This window comes from Prionailurus bengalensis, chromosome A1, assembly GCF_016509475.1.
Source record: "Prionailurus bengalensis isolate Pbe53 chromosome A1, Fcat_Pben_1.1_paternal_pri, whole genome shotgun sequence".
NCBI lineage: Eukaryota > Metazoa > Chordata > Mammalia > Carnivora > Felidae > Prionailurus > Prionailurus bengalensis.
The window spans coordinates 135629301-135644980 of record NC_057343.1 but is presented as its reverse complement, the minus strand read 5'-3'; the positions used below and the strand labels follow the sequence as shown (position 1 = coordinate 135644980).

Sequence of the window (15680 nt, the reverse complement as noted above, 5' to 3'; positions counted from 1 at the left end):
CTCAGAGAACACTACGGTCCGACGCAAATCGCAGGCTTTTCCTTAAAAAAAAAAAAGGGAGGGGGAGCGGGGGTGCACCACGAAGCAATCGCTCATTAACACTGACCTTGTTGTTGCTCACTGTCTGCTTCAGCTTTTGAAGAACCTGGTGCAACAGGAAGGGGTCGAGGTGGTCGGGGCTTTGGTGTGGGAGGCGAGATTTTTTTCCTTCCAATATATTCAACGTAAGTTCCTGGAAAGTCCCCTCTTTCCCCCGTGGTTTCATTATAACCATTTAACCAGCCAATTTCTTCAGGCCTGGCTTCCTGTCCGTCACTGAATCCAAGAGCTACTAAAGACCCTTTATTCACAGTCAATACATCGCCCAAGTGCAAGTCAATATCTTCTTCTCGTTCCTTTTTGTAATCATACAGCGCCCGGTACTGGTAGCCCTCGGCACTCATGGTTGCACACCTGTCACCATGCAACAGACGTCTCGTTACACACTGCAGTCTGATTTTACGTTTCTATGGAAAGCGAATTCAGAGAGTATGTTAAGATGCCTAATATGTGTCCAGCAGAGGACAAAGGACAACTCTCCAAAGGTTTAAGAGGAGAGGTGACTGGATGTCCGGCTGTCCATCTGTCCTCCATCAATGGTGTGACTGAAGACAGAGTGCCACTTCCTCTGCGGCCCGCAGTCCTCCCACTGGCTTCCTTTTCAGCAACTCATCAACACTTGGCCTCCAGGCTGACTCTCACAGCGAGGCCCAATCCTTTCTGACACTCTTGTCACACTGTCCATCTGGCGTCTGATTTTACTGTTGCACTCCACACGCGAGCTTCACCTAGCAAAGGAAAAACAAGGCTTATGAATGAACATCACACTTTGCCATCTGTGTGAATTTGAATTTCTACTTCCATTCAACAAGTATTTAATCAATTTGGCATACATGCACAGGCCGTTGTGCTATTGCTCAACATGATACATACAACAAAGATTAGTAAGAACACCAGGCAGGGGTGGGGGGTGTGCTGGCATGTGGCAGCGTCTCAGAGATAAGAAGGGTAAACAAGGAACCATAACACTAGGTCAGTACCCTAAGACAGGCAGAGACTAAGTGCTATTGGGTTCGATGAGGGAGGGACCACATCTAACTGCAGGGATCTGAAGACAGAATGGAATGTGTAGCATGATCTTAGGTACAGATGTGACTAAGCAAATGTCATATTCTGGGAAGAGCTAGAACAGGCAGTCCAATCCATCTGAAGCCAAAGAGGAAACACTGGATCTGGATTAGGAAGATAGGTAGGGGTTATATGACATGATGCATGCCTGCACTGAGTTTGTGAGTCATGTGGTCCAATTTAGGACGCCACTGAAAATGCGTGGAGAGAGGGGAGCAGCAAGGTCAGAGATGCACTTAAAGAATCTCAATCTAGTAACAGCGACTAGGACAGACTGGCATAGGGATAGAAGAGGTGAGGAAAGGTGTCAACCGTGTTCTGCAGTGGTCTGGGCAAAAGGGTCCTGAGGGCATGAACCAAGGTGGCAGCAGAAGGTATGGAAAGGAGAAGAATGAAATAACAGACGCTGCCCGAGAAGCCTGAGTGGATGCGGCGATGCTCAAATGTGGGTCAGGACAGCAGCAAAAGGCCTGAACCTGAGTTCGTTAAAAGAATTTAGCCACGGGTATCAGGCAAAGGGAAGCCAAGAGGACTGACAGGCTTACAGATGCAAGGACGGTGGGAGGCAGGGGAAAACCTGGTCTGGGACTCTAAGACAGGGAACATGCTACAGATCTGGTGATCAGCTGCAAATAAGGCAAGCCTGAACTCAGTGGAATGGAGGAACTCACAAGGAAAAATATTAAAGGTTAAAAAATGATGCAAGGATCAAACACTGGGGTTCGCTGAACACACCTGAAAAAGCAAAGTCAAGCTTTGGACACAAACCCTATGTGCGGGAAATAATAAATTAGAGGGTTTTGGTGGGAAAAGCGAATCCCTGAGACCAAATCCCACAGGGGCCTCCAGCAGGGAGGAAAGCGAGGCAAGGCCAGGTAACCTGGGCTCTGCCCATCACCGCATCATCACTGGCTTTTGAGAAAGCAGACCCCAGTCTAGAGGTATTGAGGATACTAACTAGAATTTGAGGAGTTAAGAAACTGAAGAGAAAGCAGAGATGGTTGTGGGAGATCACCCTGGAAAGACAGCCCCAGTGTCGGGGAAAACGAGCAGTTGCAAGCTTTTCTCTTTTTTTTAACATAGTGGAGGCAGAGGGATTCCAGACTCTCGAGAGGGAAAGTCAGCAAGGGGCCTGCTTGCCAATAGAACAGGGTGTCCATGTACACGCTTTGCACCCTAGTTGTTTCTCAATGCTATCTTTATTACAAAGAGTAAAAGCAACCTAAAGGTTTCAGTTAAGCTGGCCAAGTCACAAAGCCATCCTCGACAGCCACAGAATATCAGTGTTCTATATCAAAGACAGCTTGATACGTTTTAACGAGTGGGGCCACTTCAGATGTTTAGTATTAAAGGAACTCATCGGCGTATGCATCTTAAGAAGTAAGATCTAATCGCAGACAGTAATGTTGGCATTCAGAAGCATAAAGCATTCAACTTTACACGGTTATAGAGCCTCTTAGCCATAGTACAATAACACTCTTAGGAGAGTTAAAATTAAAAGAACCAAAAAACAAACACTGGAAACCTTTGCAGAGTAAGAATATTAATTTGAGATAGATATTCTACTTTGTGTTTCAGTCATCGGATTAAAAAAAAATTAAAGCAACCAGCAGGGTGTAGGAGAAAAATAAACTATATTATGTTTGAAGACAACCTCTCCTTTTGATAGATCCAGGATCAAATTAAATATTCACTGCAGAAATTCACACAAAAATGTAGAACTAGCAAATTTCGTTTTTAGTACTAATGTACTCTGTACAAATGAGACACAGAACTCTAAAGAACATGAAAATTTACATATCCCTAAATGCCTGGAAACCAGGCAACATGCCTAAGAATAATTTAATTCCTCCAAATCTGCCTTGAAATTTTTGTTAGCTTTTCCTGGCAATGTAGGTCTTTATGGAAAGAAAAAAAAAAAAAAATCTTCAACTAGTAGGTTGGAGAGATCTTCCCACCAGCTGCTGCCTATAGCTTCCTCTATTTCAACAACCCAGTGGGCCAGTTTGGTGAGATTCTTCACAGAATGGCGAGTATTTTATGCTCCCTCTCTTCCTCCCTTTCTCTCTCCCGCCCGCCCTGTCTCTCTTAATCACTCTCTCCCCCACACAGCCCTCAGCAGCCACCAGGCCCCCCATCACAGCACACCTCTGTAGATATGCATGTTCCTCAACAGCAGAGGCCACACTAAGAGGCTCCACGTGTGGTCAAGGTTTTGCAAACCTGAAAATTATACTAATGGTGACCTGAGGCTAAATCTGTGCAAAGAGGAAAAAAGCCCTGAGGAACTTGATGACCTCAAGAAGGCCAGACCTGAGAGTTAGCAATTCCCACCCAGGTGCCAGAGACCCATATATCTCTACAAATTCCCGTCCCTCAATGTTTGTAAGGAGAACCTGACTTTCCCTGTTAGAAGAATCCTGCGCAGAATTCTGGGCTCTCATTGGATTTTAAAAAAACAAAAAACAAAAAACAAAAACAACAAAAAGCCACATCTTCTATGATGCTAAGATTATAAGAACACACCATTCCTGTCTTCTGGGACTCAACAATGCCAAGGGCACGAAGATCAATCAAAACAATTCAAGGTTGGCCAAGATTCAGTGCCAACAAAGTGGTTGGAGAGCAACCTTGTAAGAGAAGAGGGAGAGCTGACTAGTCATGTGGGTGGGGACTGGATAGTGTCCTGTCCCTATCCTGTCTTGGCCAGGGAGAAGAGGCAGGCTCTTCTACCCTGCTGCACAATACACAATTTCTCCCGATGGCCATCCCATTTCGATGACGGTCACTGTCATATTGGTCATCACGGGCATCATCTAACACTACTGGAAGCTGTATGTATGCTAATCTAGCCAATCTTTTTCCTCTTCCTCCTTATCTAATACTTATTGGGAGCTCTGTGTGTATTAACTCATTCAATCAGAATCATCTAACGCTTAATGGGCTCTATACGTGCCCCAGCATGTTGGGTCAATACTCAGCATAACCCTGAGGCAGCACTATCAATATTCTCATTTTGCAGAGGAGGAAACTGAGATAACAAAGAATTTAGTACCTTGGCCGTGGTAACACTGATCAACTGATGGGAGGAATCACAAGTCACCTTCAAGTACTTTAGCTCCAGGTCTACCACTTTTAACACCATGAAAACCTACTGCCCAAATTCAACTTGCTTTGATGACAAAAGACAGCCCTGGTGGGTCCATGGGGTCAATGATGCAGATTCCTTGCCTGCATACTCTGGCCCCCCAGATTAACCTTGAATGTCTGCTTTCTATTTACTCTCTGTGACAGTGGCCCTACTGATAGTGTCTGTGGCTCTTTCACAAACACACCTGCCAAAAAAAGCCACTACAACCTGGCAGCAGTCCCATCAAGTTCAGGACCCAGTATCTTAGACAATGCAAATTTTCTTCCAAAGAGACTTCAGTAAAATGCATCCTTGCCAAAGAAGTCTATAAACTATGAATAAAAGAATACTGGGCACATCACTTCTGGAAGGCTGCCCACTTCTGGAATCCTGCCCACTTCTGCTCTAAGAGCTTCAACTACTGCCACCTGTACCCCTCTTGGCATCTATGTCCCCTACCGCTGTCCCAGGCCCCTGACTACACAATTTCTAACAACTCAGCTCCTCCTGAGGGGGGATATGGGAAACATTAAACCATAGTCACAAGAGCTATCATATCTTGACAACTGGCAAGTTTTTTTGTTTTTCGTTTTTCCCTTACCCTCAAATTCTCCCCAGGACGGCAGAAAACTCAGCAGCCTGAGGCACCGGCATTGCCTGTGTAACATAACCCTCCTAAGATCAATTTGGAGCCCAAACTACCCAGATTGACCAGATACATGTTGCCAAGATTCACAAGATTATGGCTCTTATCTCCTTGGCTATGTTCACCTGTCCAATGAACTATTTCCACCTAGCTCCAACATAATTGTTAACATAGTAAAGGTTTTATATGTGAAAAATATCTACCATACCATCCATAAATTAATGTTTTCAAATAAGTAATGCAGTTTTCTAATCTGGGCTCTAAGCTACTGCACATGTAAATTACTGTAAAAGGTATAAAGAAATCCCATCAACAAATAACAAGCTTACTCATATAACATCACATATAATAGTTCAAAATTTCTTTAACAGTAATTATTGTGCTCCAGTCTTTCAATGTTTTCAAAGATTGCCTGTCACACCATTTATCAGAAGTGTATTTTCTCTCTTTGCTAAGATACTGATCTATTCTTATTCTGTGCCTCAAAATAAAGTTGTGTCTGATGTCTGACAATCAGCAATCCATGACTTCTTAATGTTCAAATGCCTCAATGTAAATTTTCAATTTAACACTCTAACCTGCAGGCACTCTGGCAGAGAACCAAACAAAATTCTTTGCAAAGTGCTCTGACTTTGTGTTGACTTACTCCCCTTTTACAAAGGACAAGGATTTAGCAAACTTAATGGGAGGAAGGAATATAAGATATATTAAAATCACTTCAAATAAATCAAGAATATACTCTAATCATACAATTCTATCCTGTGGTTAAATTAGCAGTTTGGCACTGGGTCCCAGCACACATCGGATGTTCGACTCAGATGCAAAGGCCATGGAGCTTTCATGGACCCTGACCCCCACTTCCCTACATTCCATTTCTCTGTCCTCCTGGTGCTAGGTCTGAGTCTAGGGCAAGCTCCCAACCTAAATTAAGAAATTATTTAAAAAAGCTTTCCACCTTTCAAGTATAGTGTTCTGGAAATCATAAAAATCAAAGTCAGAGCAAAGTTAAATTGAACCTAAATCAATAGTCATCAAACAGCCCCATTCATTTTCAAACCAACCAGAACGTGCTGATGGTTGCAACCCTCAGGGCTGAGTCCCTACTGTGGGCAAGCAGGGTGTTTAGATGGAGACTCCTGCCTGCAAGCCCGTTTGGCACCCAAGGAGCAGTGAGGCTAGGAGGGGTACAGGACAGCACAGGGGTACTAGATGAAATAACCAGGAGGCAGGACTCTGCAGAAAACCAAGTGATGACACAGAGCCGGAGCACCTGAGGAGGGGCAGAGAACAGAGACCCAGGTCCAGCTGGAGTCATCACCAGGAGGCTGGCAGAAAGATGCCGATGCTCCTCCAGCAGCTTCTGAGGGGCCTCAGAAACATATGCCATCACCCGGGAAAGGCCAGGGGGGTGACTATTCTGGTTCTCTGCCTCATCACGGTGAACAGGTACTGAGGAAAAGGCCATGGAACGAAGAGGACTAAGGAAGATGATCTGAACTGGCTCCTCTTGTGAAAATGCAGAGCTATTTTGCAAAAGTCTTAGCAAGAAGATTAGTATAAGCACTGAGCTTCAGACGCGGGCAGCTGTCCCCATCACTGTCTGGATTTTTAACCTTGGGCAAGTTACTCAGATCTCTCCGTGGCACAATTTTATCATCTATGAGGCACATACAATAAGCAAACCTGCACCTTACAGGGTTACTAGGATGATTAAATGAAATTACATCTATAAAGTGCTAAGCTCTGTGCTGGATAATTAGAGCTTAATACAATTAACACCAACGTAGTGTTTACTATGGATCAGGCACAGCTCTTAAGAGTTTTGTATATACCAACTCATTTAACCCTTACAACTTCCTAGATACAATTTGTATCCCTTTTACTGATGAGAAAACAAGCACAGAAAACTTAGATAATCTGCCTGACGTTCCATAGCTAGTAAACTGTGGCTATGTTATCACTGATATCATTATTATTATGGCTACTAGTATTCAACATCCCTTACTTCCAATTATACACTTCCTACCTGAAACAGGAAAATTTGCTAGGAATTTGTGTGTGTGTGTGTGTGTGTGTGTGTGTGTGTGTGTGTTGCCTCTAAATGCTTGCAAACCCTTGTAAATGCATCCTGAAGTTAGCCAAAATAAAGGTCTGCTGTCTCCTTAACTTCTTTTCAGACACATAAAGGCAGCCGGTGGACTTTGCCCACCTAGTTCTCTCCCCGAGGGAGAGGGTGGTTCTGGAGAGACCAGGGAGGGGCCAAGACTTCTCCAACAGGATATGTGATCTAGCTGCCCTCAAAGAGAAAAGATGACAGGCGCTAACACAGTCCTCCAGGGACTAAAGGGAGCTTCGTCCTTAGGTTGCAGCCCTTACTCCTCCCAGGGTCTGGACCACCGGGGTCCAGCCGGGGAGGGGAGGGGCACGGCATGCCTGTCCAGGGGCCTCGCTTTATTAACTCACTCTGCACAGTGCTGGAGTCTTCTCACACTTTGCCCAAACTCCTGTGATTTCAGTACTTTCTGGGGTGATCCTTAACCTGAAAACTATTTTCACTACAGGTGCCTGTGGGTATGTATTTTATTTACTTTAAGGAGGACAATGCTGGGAAGATAAAATCTCCAAAGATGTTTTTATAGCAGGATTTTTTTTTCTTCAGCAAAAGCTATGCTAAGCTCATTGTACCCTTTCAAAAAAAAAAAAAAAAAAAACAAAAAAAAAAAACCCTAACATAAGCCAAACAGACAAGTTTATGAGTAATTATGTAGTCTATTTTTCAGCTCATTTGGCATAATGTACATGAAATGGCCTTTAATTGCCATTCTTTTAGGCAAGTAATTCCAATAAGAGCGTTGGCAGAAGCATAACAAGAAATCACATTAGGATATAGGTGGAAGAGACAGAGAAAAAAAGCAATAAATAATACCGATATTTTAAAACTTACTTACAACCTAAGTCTTTTATTAATAGTTGTTACAATTTATATTGTGCCTTCTAAGGCAAAAAGCTAAATTGATAAGCCATTCCCTCCACTGATAAGCAACCTCATTTTCTAACAGCTTTACTAAGAGGCTCCATTCTCTTGCCTTCTCTGGCAAAACCCTGTGTCCTCCAAAACAGGGAGATCTGTGGGGAGCCTATTTAAAATGTATAACGTACAGAAAAAAACACTTCTCATTTTCTTCTGCATGGTGTATGCCCCACAGGTGAGAGAATTAAAAGCAAAACTCTAAATGCAACCATTATCTCAGCTTTCTATGATCTGACCTAACCATTAAATCACTTTCTTTGAATCTGCTCCTTCACCATCGCTTTATGCCATAAAATGCATTTTGAAAATCACAAAATGCAAACACAATAAAAGGTGAACTGAAATTCTTCCTGTTTTAATGAGCATATGGACAATCTTTCAGAGTGGATGCCTTTTTAGAACCTGATCCCTGAACTATCTAAGAAAAAAAGGAGATTTTGACCAACACACTACTTTAAAAAAATCACACGGCATTCACAGAAGAATTTAATTAAAGGTATGGTCACACGTTTAACAACACAAGATTTGGGTAGGTAGGTGGTGTATCTTTGCATTGAAGATACAAAACCCTTCAGAAATCAGCTTAGATACAATTGGCATTTCCAGAAGATAAACGCATACTACCAGAATCACTACCAACAACCAAAATATGTGGTAACTGTAACTTATTGTACCACTTCATTCCTCCAAACCAACTTTATGCTGTGGGGATTTCCTGATCTTGATAAATTAAACAAAAAATAGCTAAGAAAAGACAAAATAATTAACCAATGGGAAGGGAAGTGCTTTTTCACACTATCGGCATCATACGTGAGAAAAGAGACAGTGATAACATCATTTTACAAAAGCAGATAAAACAGCAGATAGCCAGTGTGCACCAGAGTTCTGTTATGCAACTGACAAGAACAGGTCCCAAAACAAGATGGAAGTTAGAAACCAAATGCACATAGCACTTTGAAAGCCAGTTTGAGATACAGAGAACTTCCTTCCAATCATAAAAACCCGTACATTGTTATGGAAAAGTATGACTATCTACTACCTGTCTACAACTAGCATATAAAAGCTCAAAAGGCCAGCAGTGACATAACCCAACAATTCTGTAAGGCAGGTAGGTCTCCTCCACTGACCTTTCCAGTTTAAACCTTGATTCTGAACCAAACACACCTTCTAGAACTTTACAGGGACTCTCCCCTCCCCCCCCCCCCAAAAAAATAATTACTCTTAAGGTATTTTCTTTGTAACAACCAAAAAACACTTGCTTCCCAAAGTTTAAGCAACTTTTGTTTCTAAGAAGCTATCCTCTGAGTTTTAACTGTTAATTTCAAGAAAGGTGAACTGTATTAAGGAACTGTGGGGGGGGTGCTTTTATTTTTCTTTTTTAAGATTAATATTTGCAGCCTTCTGTGCAGAATTCCCCAAATTCCCAATTATTTGCACCCTGAAGATCCTTTATTCTGAGAGCATACCTCAGAAATAAACACGTCTACTCCGATCTTTTCTAGCTTACCTATCCATCTTTAAAGTGGAAAACGCAACCCAAGCTAATGAAACATTAAAATGCAATTCCACATAAATGCCTAGGTCAATAAGCTTGGTGAAAGTCCCGCCTAACAACTAAAACTTGAACCTCCTTACGCTGAAATGACAATCTTAGGCTGCACTCAAAACCCGGAACTGTTTTATCCAGTCGTACTTCGCACTGAATGACAAAGAGAAAAAGAACAGAACAGGAAAAGAAAAAAAGAAAAAAACCAACCCCGTACCGCTTCCAAAGTCAACCCTCCCCCCCCCCCCCCCAATAAAGAGTAAACTCATACTCAGACACCAACAGTGCTGCAGCTCCACCAGGGATTAACGGTGGAAGGGAGACCTTTTCCATGTTAACAGCACTCAGGGAAGCCTAAGAATTTCCCCAAATCCAGTTCACACACATTCTGCATTCAACATGTAACAGCCATTCCACTCACACCCTTCTAGTTCATGCTCCAATTCAGGTTACCAAAGTATGTATCGGTACTGGAGTGCCTGGCCTGAGCTTTCCAGTTCTCTTTGTCTTGCGATCTGCGGGGCAGTTTCTGCTCTTGGGAAGTGAGTGTTAGAGCAGCGGTTGCCAGATAATTCCCCCACGATATTTTAGCTCGTGCTTGCCACACTCTCTTGCTCTCCCTAGCCGGCTCCATATTGCTGGGCAGGTCCCTCCACTCTCGCTCCGCGCTACAAAAAGCTGGATTTCCGGGCTGTTGGAGGACCCGGTTAAATATGCCTCCAACAACCTGTCCAGGCCCGGCCGGCACTAAACGCCGTTAGGGCCCCAGCGACCAGCCGCCCCGAGGCGCACTTCCCCCACCCCGGAAGAGGAGGAAGACAAACTTCGGAGGGCGGGGGCTCGGGGCGAGCTCCGGGGACCACCGCCGCCCCACCCGCTCGGGGGAAGGGCCCGAGCAGCTACCCTGGCTGCAGCCGAAGGACGCGGGGGAAGGCTTCGCTCCTTCCCGCTAACTCAAAGGCAACGGTTTGGGCGCTCTGTGAAGGACCCCGGAAAACTGCAAGGCGACAGCAAGGACCCTCAGAAGTGTGCGGTAACGGAGGGGTGGAGACCAGCCCGAGATCGCCTGCAACTCAGGGGACGAATGCGCCCGGCGGCGTGCAGCTAGAGCCAGCTCGGAAGAGGACCGGGGAAACGGGAGCTCTGAGGCGGCCGGGAGCACGCAAAACGCTGGCCATGAGCCGGAGATGCCGGCGGCCAGCCCGCTCTCCCCCGGCTCTGCTCTGCAGGAGAAGCGGCTGCTGGTGACAGGAAGAGAACGGAGGCAGCCGCGCGCGCACGCACTGCCTCCCCCTCCCGGGCACACACACCCGGACCCGCTGCCGCCGCCTACCTCCCCTGCTGGCCGGCTTCCTTCCTCTGCGGGGCCCAGGCTGCAGCGGCGGCCTCCGACGCGCCTCCGACCCGGCCTCGACCCGCCCGCCGTTCCCGATTCGAGCGCGGCGCCTCCAACCCGCTAGCCCGCAGCCCTCGTCGCGGACGCCGCTTCCTCCAACTCCGCTCCAGCTGCTCGCGACTCCTCTCCGTCAGCCAGCAGCTCCAGCGCCCGGCGCCGGCCCCGCCTCCGGCCCGGCCCAGCGCGCCCCGCCCCCGAGCCCGCGCCAACCAGCGCGCACGTCTCCGCCCCTCTCCGCTGGCGCCGCGCCCTCGGCCGCCGCCACTCACCGTGCCGGCCCTGGAGCTGGGCGGCCGGAGGGGCGGAGCTCCGGCTCTGCGGACCCTTCCTGCCGCCGGGCCGGCCTTCCGCCCCCGGCCGCGGGGATGCCCCGGGCGGCCGGGCCCCGCGCTAGGTCCGCGGCGGAGCGCTCTGGATCTGCGCCAGGCCGCGGCACAGCCAGCTGCCGGTGTCTCCGGGACCACAGGCGGTGGGGCCGGGAGAGGTGGGGGATGATTTCAGACGTAACAGGCTGCGTCTCTAATCGGAGGGTCTGGAGCCGACCCCTATCCTCCTTCGAGCCCCCAGCGCCCCAGCGGAGTGCCAAGGGCGGGGAGGATTCGGATTCCTGGGCTCGCCAAGGCGGGGAGGCCCTGCAATTCCCGGCCTCGCCAGCACAGCCTCGGGAGTGGGCGGAAAAACCACGCTATCCGCGTGGCGTCCCGGGGTGAAGGAAGGGTGAAGGGGTGAGCCGGAGAGGCTAGCGCCCGCAAGCTGCCACGAGCTCCAGCAGCCTGGCACCGCCGCCGCTGGGAGCCAGGCGGGCCCGCGACTGGGGAAGAGAGTTTTATGAAGAGGGCGCACGCTAACTGATCCCTTCCAGCCTTGAAATGACGGAGCAAATGTAGGTCGCTCTGGCGGACCACGGCCCCTCGGGTAGGGAGTGGAGGCTCACATGAAATTATACTGTCTCTTAAATGTTAGTTTTCAAATGCAGATTTTTCCACTAAGAATCATTACTTAGTTGCTGAAGAAAAATCTGATGTCGGTTCAGACCTTCCCAGGACGGGTGAGATGGAATGCCAGCAACTTGTTTTGCTCTTTACTATTAAACCGTGGAGGAGTCCGCTTTTTAAACATCTATTCGCAGATCCCTCTTTTCAGCAGTTTTGAGATCTGCACGCGCCGAGCCTGCCTGCCCTAAAGCCCTTTTACAGCTCTTTGCCAATTCCCTTGCAAGGATTTTCCTTTTTTTCTTTTCTTTTTTTTTTTCTTTTTTCTTTTTTTTTTTTTTTTTTACCATCACTTAAGACTTGTGTCAAACTTTGAATTTGGTGGTTTATTCCTTGGGTGTTGGAAGTAGAGGACATCCTGAAATTGATTGAGTATCCTCAGAAAATAAAATCATTTTGAAAGGTGACTCACACTCTAATGGAAAGAGTTTCTTCTGTTTTAGGTTTCAGGTACTGACCTATTATTCCAACATGTCTCTTAAAGTGGAGATAGAGAAGTAGAGAACTACCTACATGTTTAAGAAACCACTTTACCGAAACTTTACCAAGCGATATCCTTTCCACCTACTCTATGAAATGATGGGCTTCATCTATTGTTTGCCTGAGCTTGGTAAATGAAATGAGGTGTCTCAGCCTGGAGTAGAATTACCTTGACCCAGTCCAATAAACTGAGCTCTAAGTGCTGTGATATTTGCACTGTTTCCTTTAGGCTTGGGTCTGAAGAAACCTTACCAGCTACCCTCTCCTTTTGTACACGATAAGTTCCTGGAAAGGGACTTACATACTGTTACGATGGGGTTCTATTCCCTCAAACCTAAAAAAGCATGAAATCCTTAAACTGAGCTTCCTCGTTTTTAGGTGGTCTTTAGCAATTTATGTTGTATATTCTTTCATTTTTTCCATCCTATGGAACACACAGCATTAAGTCCCATGGGAGGAAAATTATGCTTTTCTTCGATAAGCTGAATAATTTCAGTCTTTGTTTCCTCTGTATTGATACCTGCCCCCCATAGCACTAACATTAGCTTTTTTATTTTCATTTTCCATTGATGTCTATGAAATAACAAAAAGCAACAAAACAGTAGTAATCAAACTTGAAAATAAACCTTTTTCCTAAATAAAATCTTACCTGGACTCCAGAAATGTAACTGTTACAAGAAGCCTTGCGGTGAGGTCAAGGGAACTTCTAGGCCTTTGGACAAGGCAGGTTATTATCTCCTGGGGATGGGTTGGAAATGCAAATTCTCTGTCCTTACTGCATCACAAATGCTGGGGGGGTGTGGGGGGTGGGGTGGTGGAGCCTACCAATCTGTTTAAATAAGCCTTCCAAGTCTTCTGTGCACACTAGGGGTTGAGAGCCTTTGCTCTAGGCCTAGGGCAGCTGGGAACACAGACGGAAAACCACTGCACTGAAATGCTCAAATGGGCACAGAAACACCACTGTTCAATCAGTAGCAGCCAAACTGTTGGCTGCCAGGTGGTGCCACTACTGAGGAGCTCAAAATGTCAGAAGATGTACAGTTTCCCAAAGGAAGATGGGTATGATGTGCACAACTGGTGATGGTCAAGGGGGTTTGGAAGTCAGACCTAACAGAGACAAGGACCCGCAGCACCCTGAAAGGCTTTCAGTGGCCACAGCAAGCCACTTTGGGGAAGAAGTGTCCTCCCCAAAGAAGACTGGTCAGATATCCTCATTGGCCCCCATCACTCCAACTACTGCAGTGATGTGAATGCTAGAACACAATTCCTTTAGACTCAAAACCCAATGATGTGGTTTAGAGTTCAAACAACAACACAAGTACAAATGCCTTAGAGCCTTACTTCGCAAAGAGAGGTGCACAGACCATCAGCATTGGCACCATCTAAGAGCTGGTTAGATATGCAGCGTCCCGGGCCCCATCCCAGGCCTCTTGAATCACAGTCTGCGTTTTAACGAAATCCCCAGGTGACTGATGTGCAATTTAAAGTTTCCAATGTTCCGTCTTAGCAGGGGTCTTCAGTTTTGGCTATGGCACTTGTCATTGGCTGGGGAGCTTATAAAAATCCCAGTGCCTGGTCAGCAGCCCAGAGAGATTATATCAAAACTTCTATGGGTGGAACAGAGGCATCCGTGGCCTCTATAGTTCCTCACGTGTCTCCACTGTGAAGCCAGGGTTAAGAACCACTGCTCTGGGGGATCCAGGTAGGAAAGGTACCATCAGGAAGGCCAGCTGGGAGAGACTGGAGCACAAATGGCTGGTCTTACAGGAAGCAGCTGGTAGTAGCATTTAGCTGATCGTCACCACATGGGAATGTGAGCCCAAATTTACCAAACCTTCCAATTTTCAGAGAGGAGCTGGAAACCCAGACTTTTATGGGCCACTTCTCAATGACTAAATGCTGGCAATTAATTCAACATTTTTTGAAACCTGGGTTAGGCCACATAAGTGTGATGACCACTGGTCGATGGTTTTATGATGCCTTACATCATAAAATTAAGTGGACCTCAACAACAACAAAAAAGGACACCCAAGAGGACAACTAGCTTGTTGGAATCTCAAATTGCTGGTCTAAAGGCCTCTGTATTTCCAATCTTCTGTTCTCCATGGCACCAAACACTGCAGGCATTCAATAGCTGAGAGATGGTAACGGGTGAGAAATGAGCACCACCAAACACCAAGGACTTTTGCCTAATAATTTTATTTTTCCTCTTTTCTGCCCTGATAATGGAAATTCTGGGGGGGGGGGCAATCAGTCCCTGTATTACTTAGCTTAAGATTTTTCACTTTTGTGAATGACTAGGTTAAACACAGGTTAAGGGAAACAAGAAAAAAAATGGCTGGAATGCTTCTTAGCAGAGTGAAAATTCTTAAGGCCACCAATACTGTACTTCTCAGTCTGGTGTTTCTGAGCCTGAACAAGCTGTTAACCATGTTGAAGTCCTACGAAGAGTGACGACTTTCCGAGTGTACCCCAGAGAACGTGTCAGATCATAATCGCTCATACATACCCTGAGTTCTCTGCTCACAATCTATTCTCTGGACATCCCTGTCTAATCTTTTAGTGTCTGAATCCTCATCAGCTGTTGAGGATAAGACTCGACAAATCTGGGGCGCCTGGGTGGCGCAGTCGGTTAAGCGTCCGACTTCAGCCAGGTCACGATCTCGCAGTCGGTGAGTTCAAGCCCCGCGTCGGGCTCTGGTCTGATGGCTCAGAGCCTGGAGCCTGTTTCTGACTCTGTGTCTCCCTCTCTCTCTGCCCCTCCCCCGCTCATGCTCTGTCTCTCTCTGTCCCAAAAATAAATAAACGTTGAAAAAAAAATTTATAAAAAAAAGACTCGACAAATCAACCAGTATGAGATACAAGTGAATAAGCCACCTGTGCAGTAGTTTTCAGCCACATTCTACCCAATGGCTGCCCTCAAAGTCCCTTGAAATAAGAAGCTGTACTTCAAAAAGTTACAACACAGTAACCTCAGTTGAGGTGATAAAATGTGAAACATAGAAGCAAATGTTTGTGTAGCTATTTTCTTGAATGCAAGGGCCACGTTTTATTTTGGGGTAACTCCAGCAGCTCATGGACTTACTGGTACAGAGAGGGTACTCAATAAGGGAGAAAAGCCTGGAAGTTGAAAGGAAACTCAATATAAATTCTTAGATTTGTGACCTTTAGAGCAATCGTGTGCAAGCACTCTCCAGAAAGAGCCTCTGAGAGTCGGAAGAAGTCAAGCCAGATTCGGGGACAGAGCAACAGGGCCAGCAGGATGCCAGTCTACAACTGGTGCTAAAACACC

At 46.2% G+C, this 15680-nt stretch overlaps 1 protein-coding gene across 1 annotated transcript in view; it reads right to left on the bottom strand.

Annotated features, from left to right (window-relative positions):
• PIK3R1 (phosphoinositide-3-kinase regulatory subunit 1) overlaps nt 1-11019 on the bottom strand; it is an 87029-nt gene extending 76010 nt beyond the window's left edge. The window contains exons 1-2 of the mRNA XM_043591672.1: nt 10854-11019; nt 107-827 (exon numbers count right to left, since the gene is read on the bottom strand). Of these exons, the coding sequence (XP_043447607.1) occupies nt 107-443 (337 nt within the window). The 5' untranslated portion in view covers nt 444-827; nt 10854-11019. The remainder of the gene's footprint in view (nt 1-106; nt 828-10853) is intronic.
• Between the last annotated feature and the right edge of the window lie 4661 nt (nt 11020-15680).